This window comes from Anolis sagrei, chromosome Y, assembly GCF_037176765.1.
Source record: "Anolis sagrei isolate rAnoSag1 chromosome Y, rAnoSag1.mat, whole genome shotgun sequence".
Taxonomy (NCBI): Eukaryota; Metazoa; Chordata; class Lepidosauria; order Squamata; family Dactyloidae; genus Anolis; species Anolis sagrei.
In genome coordinates this window covers 81,276,241-81,287,618 of record NC_090035.1, presented here as the reverse complement: position 1 = coordinate 81,287,618, position 11,378 = coordinate 81,276,241, and the positions used below count along the sequence as shown (strand labels likewise).

General features: G+C 45.2%; 1 protein-coding gene across 1 annotated transcript in view; it reads right to left on the bottom strand.

Annotated features, from left to right (window-relative positions):
• The window catches only part of LOC132780442 (very-long-chain 3-oxoacyl-CoA reductase-like), a 62,735-nt gene extending 53,128 nt beyond the window's left edge, over nt 1-9,607 (bottom strand). Inside the window, exon 1 of the mRNA XM_067462444.1 lies at nt 9,433-9,607. Within this exon, the coding sequence (XP_067318545.1) occupies nt 9,433-9,607 (175 nt within the window). The remainder of the gene's footprint in view (nt 1-9,432) is intronic.
• Between the last annotated feature and the right edge of the window lie 1,771 nt (nt 9,608-11,378).

Below are 11,378 nucleotides of genomic sequence, written 5' to 3'. Positions count from 1 at the left end.
TCCCTTCCTTCTCTTCTTTCTTCTTTCCTTCCTTCCTTCCCCTTTCCTTTCATTCCCTCCTCTTTCTTTCTTTCCATTCTTCCTTCCTTCTTTCATTCCTTCCTTCTCCTTTCCTTTCATTTCCCTTTCTCTCTCTCCCTCCCTCTTTCTCTTTCTTTCCTTTCTCCCTTCCTTCTCTTCTTCCTTCTTTCTTTCCTTCTTTCCTTCCTTCCTTCCCTTTTCTTTCATTCCCCCCTCTCTTTGTTTCCATTCTTCCTTCCTTCTTTCTTTCATTCCTTCCTTCTCCTTTCCTTTCCCTTTCTCTCTCTCTCTTTTTCTTTTTTCCTATCTGCCTGCCTTCTCTTCTTCCTTCCTCCCTTCCTTTCATTCCCCTCTTTCTCTCTCCCTCTCTCCGTCTTTCTTTCTTTCCTTTCTCCCTTCCTTTTCTTCTTCCTTCCTTCCTCTTTTCTTTCATTCCCCTTCTTTCTCTCTCTTTCCTTTCTCCCTTCATTCTTTCCTTTCATTCCCCTTTCTCTCTCTCTCTCTCTTTCCTTCCTTCCTTCTCCTTTCTTTTCATTCCCTTTCTTCCTTTCTCTTTCTTGCCTTTCTACCTTCCTTCCTTCCTTCCTTCTCTTTTCCTTTCATTCCCCCTTCTTTCTCTCTCTCTTTCCTTCTCCCTTCCTTTTCTTCTTCCTTCTTTCCTCTTTTCTTTCATTCCCCTTCTTTCTCTCTCTTTCCTTTCTCCCTTCATTCTTTCCTTTCATTCCCCTTTCTCTCTCTCTCTTTCCTTCCTTCCTTCCTTCCTTCCTTCCTTCCTTCCTTCCTTCCTTCTCTTTTCCTTTCATTCCCCCTTCTCTCTCCCTCTCTTTTCTTTCTCCCTTCCTTTTCTTCTTCATTCCTCTCTTCTTTCATTCCCCTTCTTTCTCTTTCCTTTCTCCCTTCATTCTTTCCTTTCATTCCCCCCTCTTTCCTTCCTTCCTTCCTTCCTTCCTTCCTTCCTTCCTTCCTTCCTTCCTTCTTTCCTTCCTTCCTTCCTTCCTTCCTTCCTTCCCTCCTTCTCTTTTCCTTTCATTCTCCTTTCTTTCTCCCTCTCTTTTCTTTCTCCCTTCCTTCTCTTCTTCCTTCCTCCTTCCCGGCACCCAGCGGTCTTCGGCAAACTGGGTGCCATGCCAAAAGATCTCAGCTGGCAGAACGAGACAATTTGGACAGAAAAACAAGAAAACTCATGACTATTCATAATTCATGACCTTCTCGCTTTGATGTTGACCTGCTCTATCTGTCTAGAACGTCTGGTGGCAGAGGATTTTTACAAGTCAAACAAGCAGTCGAAGAAGAACAACACGCCCTGGCAGAAGATGTCAAGGAAAGCCAAGAACCTGCTTTGAATGAAGTCAATAATCAGAAACTTCTCAAAGCACAGCAGACAAAGAGTCAGTACAAGAAAACTGCACTCCAAACCAGAGCTGACAGCTGGCACAACAAACCCACCCAATGGTCATCGTGCCAAAAGATCTGAGCTGGCATTTGGAAACAATACACATCGACAAAATCACAACCTGTCAACTGCAAAAGCCACCTGACTTGGATCTGCGCGCATCATTCAGAAATACATCACACAGTCCGAGACGCTTGGGAAGGGTTCGATTTGTGATTTCGTGATACGGAATCCAGCATTGAGATCTCGTTTGCTGTGACATGCTGTGCTTTTGTGTCAGAAAAATAATAATAAACGTTATTGATATCCCGCCACCATCTTCCAAGGGGACTCAGGGCAGCTTACATGAGGCCAAGCCCAGCAAGACAGTAAGCCAATATACTGCCAATGTGGGCGAGGCAAAACTACGGTGAGGTGGATCTGGAATTGGTTAAATGGACGAACCCAGAGGGTGATTCTCCCCAAGGCTTCCTCCTCTTCATCCTGGAAAGAAGTGACGAGTGGAGTGCCATCAGGAGCGTTCCCCCCTGGGCCCGGTCCTGCTCAGGATCTTCATTCATGACTGAGATGACGGGCTAGAAGGCAGGATCATCAAGTTTGCAGACGGGACCAAATGGGGAGGGAGAGCCAAGACTCCAGAGGACAGGAGCAGGACTCAAAGGGATCTGGACAGATTAGAGAGACGAATGGCCAAAACTAACACAATGAAGTTCAACAGTGACAAATGCAAGAGACTCCACTTTGGCAGAAAAAATGAAATGCAAAGAGACAGAATTGGGGACAATAAGGCCTGGCTCGAGAGCAGGACGTGTGAAAAAGATCTTGGGGTCCTTGTGGACAGGAAGTTGAACATGAGCCAGGAATGTGATGTGGCAGCAAAAAAAAAAAGCCAATGGGATTTTGGCCTGCATCAATAGGAGCATAGTATCTAGGTCCAGGGAAGTCATGCTTCTTCTTTTCTCTTCTTCTTCTCTTCATTCTCTTCTTCCTCCATTTTATTTTCCTTTGTCTCCTCCTCCTCTTTTTCTGAAGCACCAAGCTTTGTCTCTACCAACCCTTTGCCTCCATCCTTGGGTTCATCTTTGGAACTTGAACTCCCGTCCTTCCCTTTTCGAGAGAGTGAAAGCACCTTTGTCCTTCCCTTGGGCCTCCTTTTCCCTCCTCAGAGCATCCTTCCAATCCTTGTCGACACCAATATGGCCAGGCACATAAGATTCTGGACTCCAAAGATATCTCCCAAGGTCTTTGCCCACAAAGCCTTGAACACCGTGGGTTTCACCAGCAGAACCACCGGGTCTCTCTTCCACAGCCTGCAGGTGAGTTGGGGACAAGAGCCCCCCCAACACCTCACTTTCCTGGTCAACGAAACCCGTTGGAAGTGTCCCAAAGACCACAGAATCTTTCTGGGACACCTTGCCGGAATTGGCCTTGGAGGGACTGTTCTGCTGTGGCTCCGGTCCTTTCTGGAGGGTCGATCTCAGAAGGTGTTACTGGGAGACACCTGTTCAGTCCCACAACCATTGTCTTGTGGGGTTCCTCAGGGTTCAATACTGTCCCCCATGTTGTTCAACATCTACATGAAGCCGCTGAGGGAGATCATCCAGAGTTTCGGGGTGCGGTGTCACCTGTACGCAGATGACGTCCAACTCTGTCACTCCTTCCCACCTGCTACTAAGGAGGCTGTCTAGGACCCAGACCAATGCTTGGCTGCTGTGACGGTCTGGATGAGAACAAACATGAAAGCATTGCATTGACCTTTGGCACCTTTGACTTCTCGCTTGCTGGCCAAGCGAGTGCTTCTCCGGAGCCTTAATTGAAACTAAATCCAGACAAGACAGAGGTCCTCCTGGTCAGTCGTAAGGCCAAACAGGGTATAGGGTTACAGCCTGTGGTGAATGGGGTTCCACTCCCCTTGAAGATGCAGGTTCACAGCTTGGGAGTGATCCTGGATTCATCGCTGAGCCTGGAACCTCAGGTCTCGGCGGTGACCAGGGGAGCATTTGTACAGTTAAAGCTTGTGCACCAGCTGTGCCCGTACCTTGGGAAGTCTGACTTGGCCACTGTAGTCCACGCTCTGGTTACATCCCGTATAGACTACTGCAATGCTTTCTACGTGGGGTTACCTTTGAAGACAGCCCGGAAGCTCCAAATGGTCCAATGGATGGCAGCCAGGATGCTAACAGGAGCGGCACTCAGGGAGCGTACAACTCCTCTGTTGCGCCAGCTCCACTGGCTGCCAATTTGCTACCGAGCACAATTCAAAGTGCTGGCTTTAGCCTATACAGCCCTAAACTGTTCTGGCCCTGCTTACCTGTCCGAACGTATCTCTCCTTATGAACCCTCTAGGAATTTAAGATCTTCTGGGGAGGCCCTGCTCTCGGCCTTGCCATCTTCACAGGCTCGATTGGTGGGGACGAGGGATAGGGCCTTCTCAGCGGTGGCCCCTCGGTTGTTGAATGCCCTCCCCAGGGACATTAGATCAGCCCCCACCCTCTTAACATTTTGCAAAAAAGTTAAAACCTGGCTATATGAGCAGGCCTTCCCAAATGCAGTGTAGCTTTGAAACTCTGATCTCGGAACGGTTGGACAACGTGACTGGATAATGACTGGTAATGAAATGCGGAGGACTTGTGGTTTTTATTGTGTTACTGATGTTAATTGTAATGAAATTCTACCTGTGTTAAATGTTTTTAATGTTTAAGTTGTTTTTGTACTGTTGTGGGCATCGAATCGTGCCGTTTTGTAAACCGCCATGAGTTGCTCTCGGGCTGAGAATGGCGGCATAGAAGCGTAGTAAATAATAAAAATAAATAGTGTCAAACAGTGTAGATGTATTGTCAAAGGCGTTCATGGCCGGAATCACTGGGTTGTTGTAGGGTTTTTTCGGGCTATATGGCCATGTTCTAGAGGCATTCTCTCCTGACGTTTTGCCTGCATCTATGGTAAGCATGCTTGCCATAGATGCAGGCGAAACGTCAGGAGAGAATGCCTCTAGAACATGGCCATATAGCCCGAAAAAACCTACAAATACCCAGTGTAGATGTACCTTGAGCCACTCTGCCGACGACCTTGCCTCTGCCAAACTTTTCCAAAAGTGATAATACTTAACTTTCTTCTTTCTTTGGCTTTTGGTTCAGCGCAACATAGAAAGTATTATTTTCCCACCATCCTTGCTGCACACGACCTATGGAATGTGGATACATCGGAACATGTCGAAGGCCCTTTTTAAATAATGCCATTTCCATTTCCTGATGATTCCCGTGGAAAGGAGCTGGACCAGGACCAGGACCGTACGGAGCAACCAGGTCGCTATGTTCGAAGCCAAATCGTATGTTGTCGAAAGGATGGTTGCATCACAATTTAATAAATTCCTCATTATGCATTCTGGGTGGACAAGTATTATTTGCTGCTATAGGTCTATGCGGTTACTCCTCCTTTAAATATCCACATTGTGCTTCTGTTGACCCTGGTTAGTTCTTGGAGATTCCTGACACTGGCTGCAATGTTTTAGTCCTACCTTTGTTATAGAGCAGGAATTTAGGGGTCTTTGCCAGGAGGCAGAGACCAATCAGACTCTTTAAAGAGTTCGTTACCCTGGCGAGACAATCCCTGATTTTTCCCAATTAAAGATCTCACCAAGTGGAAGGAAGTGCCACCGAGGTTTATTAGCGATTCAGCTGAAAACAATGCAGAGTGGCAATCATTCGCCAAGCAGAGCATGTGGTTACAGAAGTAAAGGCCATTTTTATAGAAAATACAGAGTTGTGAGTTTCAAAATTCCCACTCCCTCCCTCCCACCCAGCTCGAAGGGGATTGGCTGACAGCTGGGAGGAGTCTTGGCCATCCCCCATGCATCAGGGCCAATCACAGGGCTTTTGTGGGGTGCCAGAGCCTATCAGGAGGCTCCTGCTGCCTCGACGCTCGAGCGAATCAGAAGGGAGGGAGGCGGGATGAAGGGAGACAATGCATTCTGGAGTGGATTATGGAGTTTTAATGTCCTTAGGCTTATTGAGGCTGTGTTGCAATCCAGAGCAGGGAACGAGGCCCTAAGATAACCATCCACCACACTTGACTGTGAAAAACAATCCTTTTTATTGAAGAAAAATGGTTACAAAATAAAGGAAAAATGCAAGTCAAAAGCCACAGCAAAATCAGCAAACATGAATTTAAATGGACAAAACAAAACCCAAAGCCACACTGTAAAATACTGGAACCTGTTAGCAATCCACTTGATATCCTTGATATCCTAGAAATCTTTCAAGACCAAATCTTTGAAGCCAATGTTTGTATTTCTTTTAATCGGGAAGACCTTCACAAGCGGAGTGATTTACTTCTGTCTTACCAAATCTGGCCCCTTCTGTTCTCATTAAAGTTGCCAGGAGCAGAAGGGAGTGAAAGGTCATGGCTTCCCTCTGAAACATTCTCATGAACACTGGTACTTTCATTTTCCAAATCTACAGAAGTTCCTTCCTCACTAATTTCAGCAGCATTGGCATCAAGAGGTACATTTCCATTAGCATCAGTAAATATATTTTCATAAACATCAGTAAATATATTTTCATTAGCATCAGGAGGAACAAACAGAGAATCAGGTTCAAGTTCAAACTCAGGCTGAACCCCAACAGGCTGGGGATCGGCCTTCCAGAGAAGCCACTTTATTGTCCTGAGATGGGTCTGTGATAAGCATTGATGGCTTAATCCAGGTTTTCCTCTTACAATCAGATAGGGCACAAAGGGGGAACTTTTGTGAATGTCCTTAGTGGGAAGATTTGAAAGAAAAACGGCTTGGAGGGAAAGAGGACTTTCCTACAGGCCCAGCGTGCGACAGAACAATTATTCCTAATATTATAATTATACTTTATATATCATATTACAATATCATATATATTATATTATATATATATATATATATATATATATATATATATATATATAATATTATTAGTAATATTACATGTAATAAAAATATATATAATACCCAATATGCCCAAATTTGAATACTCGTGGGCTTTGAGGGGATTGATTTTGCCATTTGGGAGTTGTAGTTGCTTTGGACAGATGTCTTCTCAATCGCAAAATGGATCAGACCCAAAAAGTGTCCTTCATAGAATCATAGAATCAAAGAGTTTGGAGAGACCTCCTGGGCCATCATCCAGTCCAACCCCATTCTGCCAAGAAGCAGGAATATTGCATTCAAATCACCCCTGACAGATGGCCATCCAGCCTCTGTTTCAAAGCTTCCAAAGAAGGAGCCTCCACCACACTCCGAGGCAGAGAGTTCCACTGCTGAACGGTTCTCACAGTCAGGAAGTTCTTCCTCATGTTCAGATGGAATCTCATCTCAGATGAAAGAAGGAAGGAAGGAAGGAAGGAAGGAAGGAAGGAAGGAAAGAGAGAGAAGGGGAAATGAAAGGAAAGGAAAGGAAAGGAAAAGGAAGGAAGGAAGGAAGGAAGGAAGGAAGGAAGGAAAGAAGGAAGACGAGAAGGAAGGCAGATAGGAAAAAGACTAGTTGATGCCAGAGCCTTTGCAGCTCAATTTTGAGGAAGAATGGAAAGAGAGAGAGAGAAAGGGAAAGGAAAGGAAAGGAGAAGGAATCATAGAATCATAGAATCATGGAATCAAAGAGTTGGAAGAGTCCTCCTGGGCTATCCAGTCCAACCCCATTCTGTCAAGGAGCAGGAATATTGCATTCAAATCACCCCTGACAGATGGCCATCCAGCCTCTGTTTCAAAGCTTCCAAAGAAGGAGCCTCCACCACACTCCGAGGCAGAGAGTTCCACTGCTGAACGGTTCTCACAGTCAGGAAGTTCTTCCTCATGTTCAGATGGAATCTCCTCTCTTGTAGTTTGAAGCCATTGCTCCTTGTCCTCCATGGAAGCAGTAAACAAGCTTGTTCCCTCCTCCCCGTGGCTTCCTCTCACGTGGCTATCATATCTCCTCTCATCCTTCTCTTCTTCAGGCAAAACATGCCCAGCTCCTTAAGCCGCTCCTCATAGGGCTTGTTCTCCAGATCCTCTTTCTCTTCGCAAGCCTTCTTCTTCCCTTCCTCCTTCCTTGATTTGGAGTTACAGATGCAACAACACATCCAGGGATAAATCGAAATAGCATTTCAGTTGAGAGCTTGGAGTCCCAGAAATTAGGTAGCTGTGGTTTCTAGTGGTCAAGGCTGCACTTTATTGCAGTAACCAATTTATATGACAGTAATGTAATAAATAAAATAGGATCTGATGATGAGGAAAGAAGCCTAAATATGGAGGAAGCAACACAACAGTTTAAGCTATGTAGATGACATCTTGCTAGTTGTAGAAAATAGCAAACACTTGGAACAATGTCCTTTCTAGGCATTTTCAAGGTCCTCGGGGAGATTGACATTGAATTGGAGTACTCTATGGTCAATGATGGCATTATTATTATTATTATTATTATTATTATTTTACTGACACAAAAGCACAGTATGTCACAGCAAACGAGATCTTGACTCGATTCCAACGTTGCTTCGTCTGACTACAAATTCTGTACTTGGCACTTTTATCCCCTAATCTACTCTATATCCCAAGTGGCCAAGAAAGGATTTAGTTTCAGCCTTGAATCTGTTATCAGTCTCTCCTGCAATCTGGCAGAGCGCCTGAGAGTCTGATTTGTTTTTCTGTGCTGACTGAAAGCTGTCTCAATGTTGTGATGTTATATTGTTGATGTGTTCTTAAAATGGTTTTTTATTGTATTGTATTGTATTTTTATATTTTGCTGTGTTCTAGAATCATAGAATCATAGAATCAAAGAGTTGGAAGAGACCTGATGGGCCATCATCCAGTCCAACCCCATTCTGCCAAGAAGCAGGAATATTGCATTCAAATCACCCCTGACAGATGGCCATCCAGCCTCTGTTTCAAAGCTCCCAAAGAAGGAGCCTCCACCACACTCCGGGGCAGAGAGTTCCACCGCTGAACGGCTCTCACAGTCAGGAAGTTCTTCCTCATGTTCAGATGGAATCTCCTCTCTTGTAGTTTGAAGCCATTGTTCCGTGTTCTTGTTGAAGCAGAAAACAAGCTTGCTCCCTCCTCCTCCCTGTGGCTTCCTCTCACATATTTATACATGACCCTCATCATGTCTCCTCTCATCCTTCTCTTCTTCAGGCTAAACATTATTTATTTATTTATTTATTTATTTCAAAATTTTCTATACCGAGCTTCTCACCTCTTTGAGGGACTCAGCCCGGTTTCCAACCATAAAAACACATACAATCAGCAAAATATAATAGATCACAATTACAGTAACACATTAAAATAACAAATATATTTAAAACTACAGTGGTCAGTCGTCATACTAAAATCAAATCTGCCTCATCTTTGATCCAAATCTTAGGGCGTTGTCTCATTCATCGAAAGCTTGTCTCCATAACCACGTCTTCACCTGTTTCCTGAATGTCAGGATAGATGGGGCGGGATTGACATGCCCAGCTCCTTAAGCCGCTCCTCATAGGGCTTGTTCTCCAGACCCTTGATCATTTGAGTCGCCCTCCTCTGGACACATTCCAGCTTGTCAATATCTTTCTTGAATTGTGGTGCCCAGAATTGGACACAATATTCCAGGTAAAGTGCTCTAACCAAAGCGGAATAGAGCATGGGGAGCATGACTTCCCTAGATATAGACACTAGGCTCCTCTTGATGCAGGCCAAAATCCCATTGGCTTTTTTTGCCGCCACATCACATTCCTGACTCATGTTTAACTTGTTGTCCACGAGGACTCCAAGATCCTTTCCACACGTCCTGCTCTCGAGCCAGGCCTCATCGTCCCCCATTCTGTATCTTTGCATTTCGTTTTTCCTGCCTAAGTGGAGTCTCTTGCATTTGTCCCTGTTGATCTTCATTGTGTTAGTTTTGGCTGGTACATCACCAAACTACAACTCCCTGGATCTCCTTAGCATTGTGTCTCGGTAGTCAAAGTGGTGCCGAATGCATGATACAGTGCAGAATAGATGCGCCCTTGAGGAGTCTATGGAGCGTGTTTGCACTCACCTGCCCAGGTGCCGTAATGGGAGAAGTCCACCGCTTTCCAATACTCGGAGAGAATGTGGATCCGGACTTTGAACCAAAGGACCCAGGAGGCTCTCAGCAGGATCCAAAGGGCAACGGCACCTCCAATGAGGCAGAAGGAGAAGTCCAGGGAAGTCATTTCACCTTGGGGAGCCATTGCCACCTTTCCCGATGCTCTCCTTGCGCCACCCGTCACCACTGATGTGGAAGACAGGCACTGATAAATTAATTCATGCCGAATACAGATCCTTTTATTTCCAGACCTATGCGGAGTCGGTTCACACCTCTTTCTGGCTCCAAGGCACATGCCCTTCCAAGTGCCAGAACACTCCCACATTGTCCGGCAACATCTTTGCTTTCAGCACATCCAAACGTTTGCTCCCTGCGGGGTGAGTCAATGCTTGGGATGATGACTAGATGATTTCAGATTGTGGAAGACCTATGTCGGCCTAGATGTACATCGTCTCGGAGACGCGTCTGTGATGCACAAGCCATAGAGGACCATGTGCGAGGAATGAAAACTCCGTGTGCCAATGGCCTGCACCAGGACGAATGTGCAGCGCAAGGCTGGCTTGGAGACATCAGTTCCAGCGCACGCTCCCAATAAGGATGCTCCCCCTGGCAAACTTTGGCTTGCGCCACCCTTCTGGCTCCAAGGCACACACACATTGGCCATGCACACGTTCTGAGTGCCACTCACGCCTTCTTACCCCACATACCTTTCTCCCCTTTCCTTTCTTTCCCTCCTTCCTTGCTTATCTTCTTCTTTTCTTTCTTTTTCTTTCTCTTTCTTTCCTCTTCCATCTTTCTTTCTTCTCCTTTCCTTCCTTCCTTCCTCACTCCCTTCCTCCCTTTCAATTTTATCTTTCTTCCCTTCCTTCTCCTTTCCTACCTTTCTTTCCTTTCTCCCTTCCTTCTCATCTCCCTTCCTTCCTTCCTTTCTTCCTTCCTTTCATCCCCTTTTCTTTCTCTCTTTCTTTCCTTTCTCCCTTACTTCTCTTCTTCCTTTTCTTCCTTTCTCTTTCCTTTCTCCCTTCCTTCTTTTTTCCGTTCATTCCCCTTTCTTTCTTTCTTTCTTTCTTTCTTTCTTTCTTTTCTTTCTCCCTTCCTTCTCTTTTTCCTTCTTTCCTTCCATTCCTTCCTTTCATTCCCCTTCCTCTCTGTCTCTCTCTCTCGTTTCTCCCTCCCTCCCTTCTCCTTTCCTTTCATTCCCCTTTCTCTCTCTTTCTTTCCTTTTGCGCTTCCTTCCTTCCTTCCTTCCTTCCTTCCTTCCTCTTTCCTTTAATTCCCCTTTCTCCCTTCCTTCTCCCCTTCCTTTATTCTCCTTTCCTTTAATTCCCCCTTCTCTCTCTCTTTCCTTTCTTTCTTCCTTCCTTCCTTCCTTCCTTCCTTCCTTTCTCTTTCCTTTTTCCCTTCCTTCCTTTTCTCCTTTAATTCCCATTTCTTTCTCACTTTCTTTACTTTCACCCTTCCTTCTCCCCTTCCTTTATTCTCCTTTCCTTTAATTCCCCTTTCTCTCTCTCTTTCCTTTCACCCTTCTTTCCTTCCTTCCTTCCTTCCTTCCTTCCTTCTTTTTTCCTTTCATTCCCATTTCTTTCTCACTTTCTTTTCTTTCACCCTTCCTTCTCCCCTTCCTTTATTCTCCTTTCCTTTAATTCCCCTTTCTCTCTCTCTTTCTTTTCACCCTTCTTTCCTTCCTTCCTTCCTTCCTTCCTTCCTTCCTTCCTTCCTTCCTTTCTCCTTTAATTCCCATTTCTTTCTCACTTTCTTTTCTTTCTCCCTTCTTTCTCCCCTTCCTTTATTCTCCTTTCCTTTAATTCCCCTTTCTCTCTCTCTTTCTTTTCACCCTTCTTTCCTCCCTTCCTTCCTTCCTTTCTCTTTCCTTTCTCCCTTCCTTCCTCTTTCCTTTAATTCCCATTTCTTTCTCA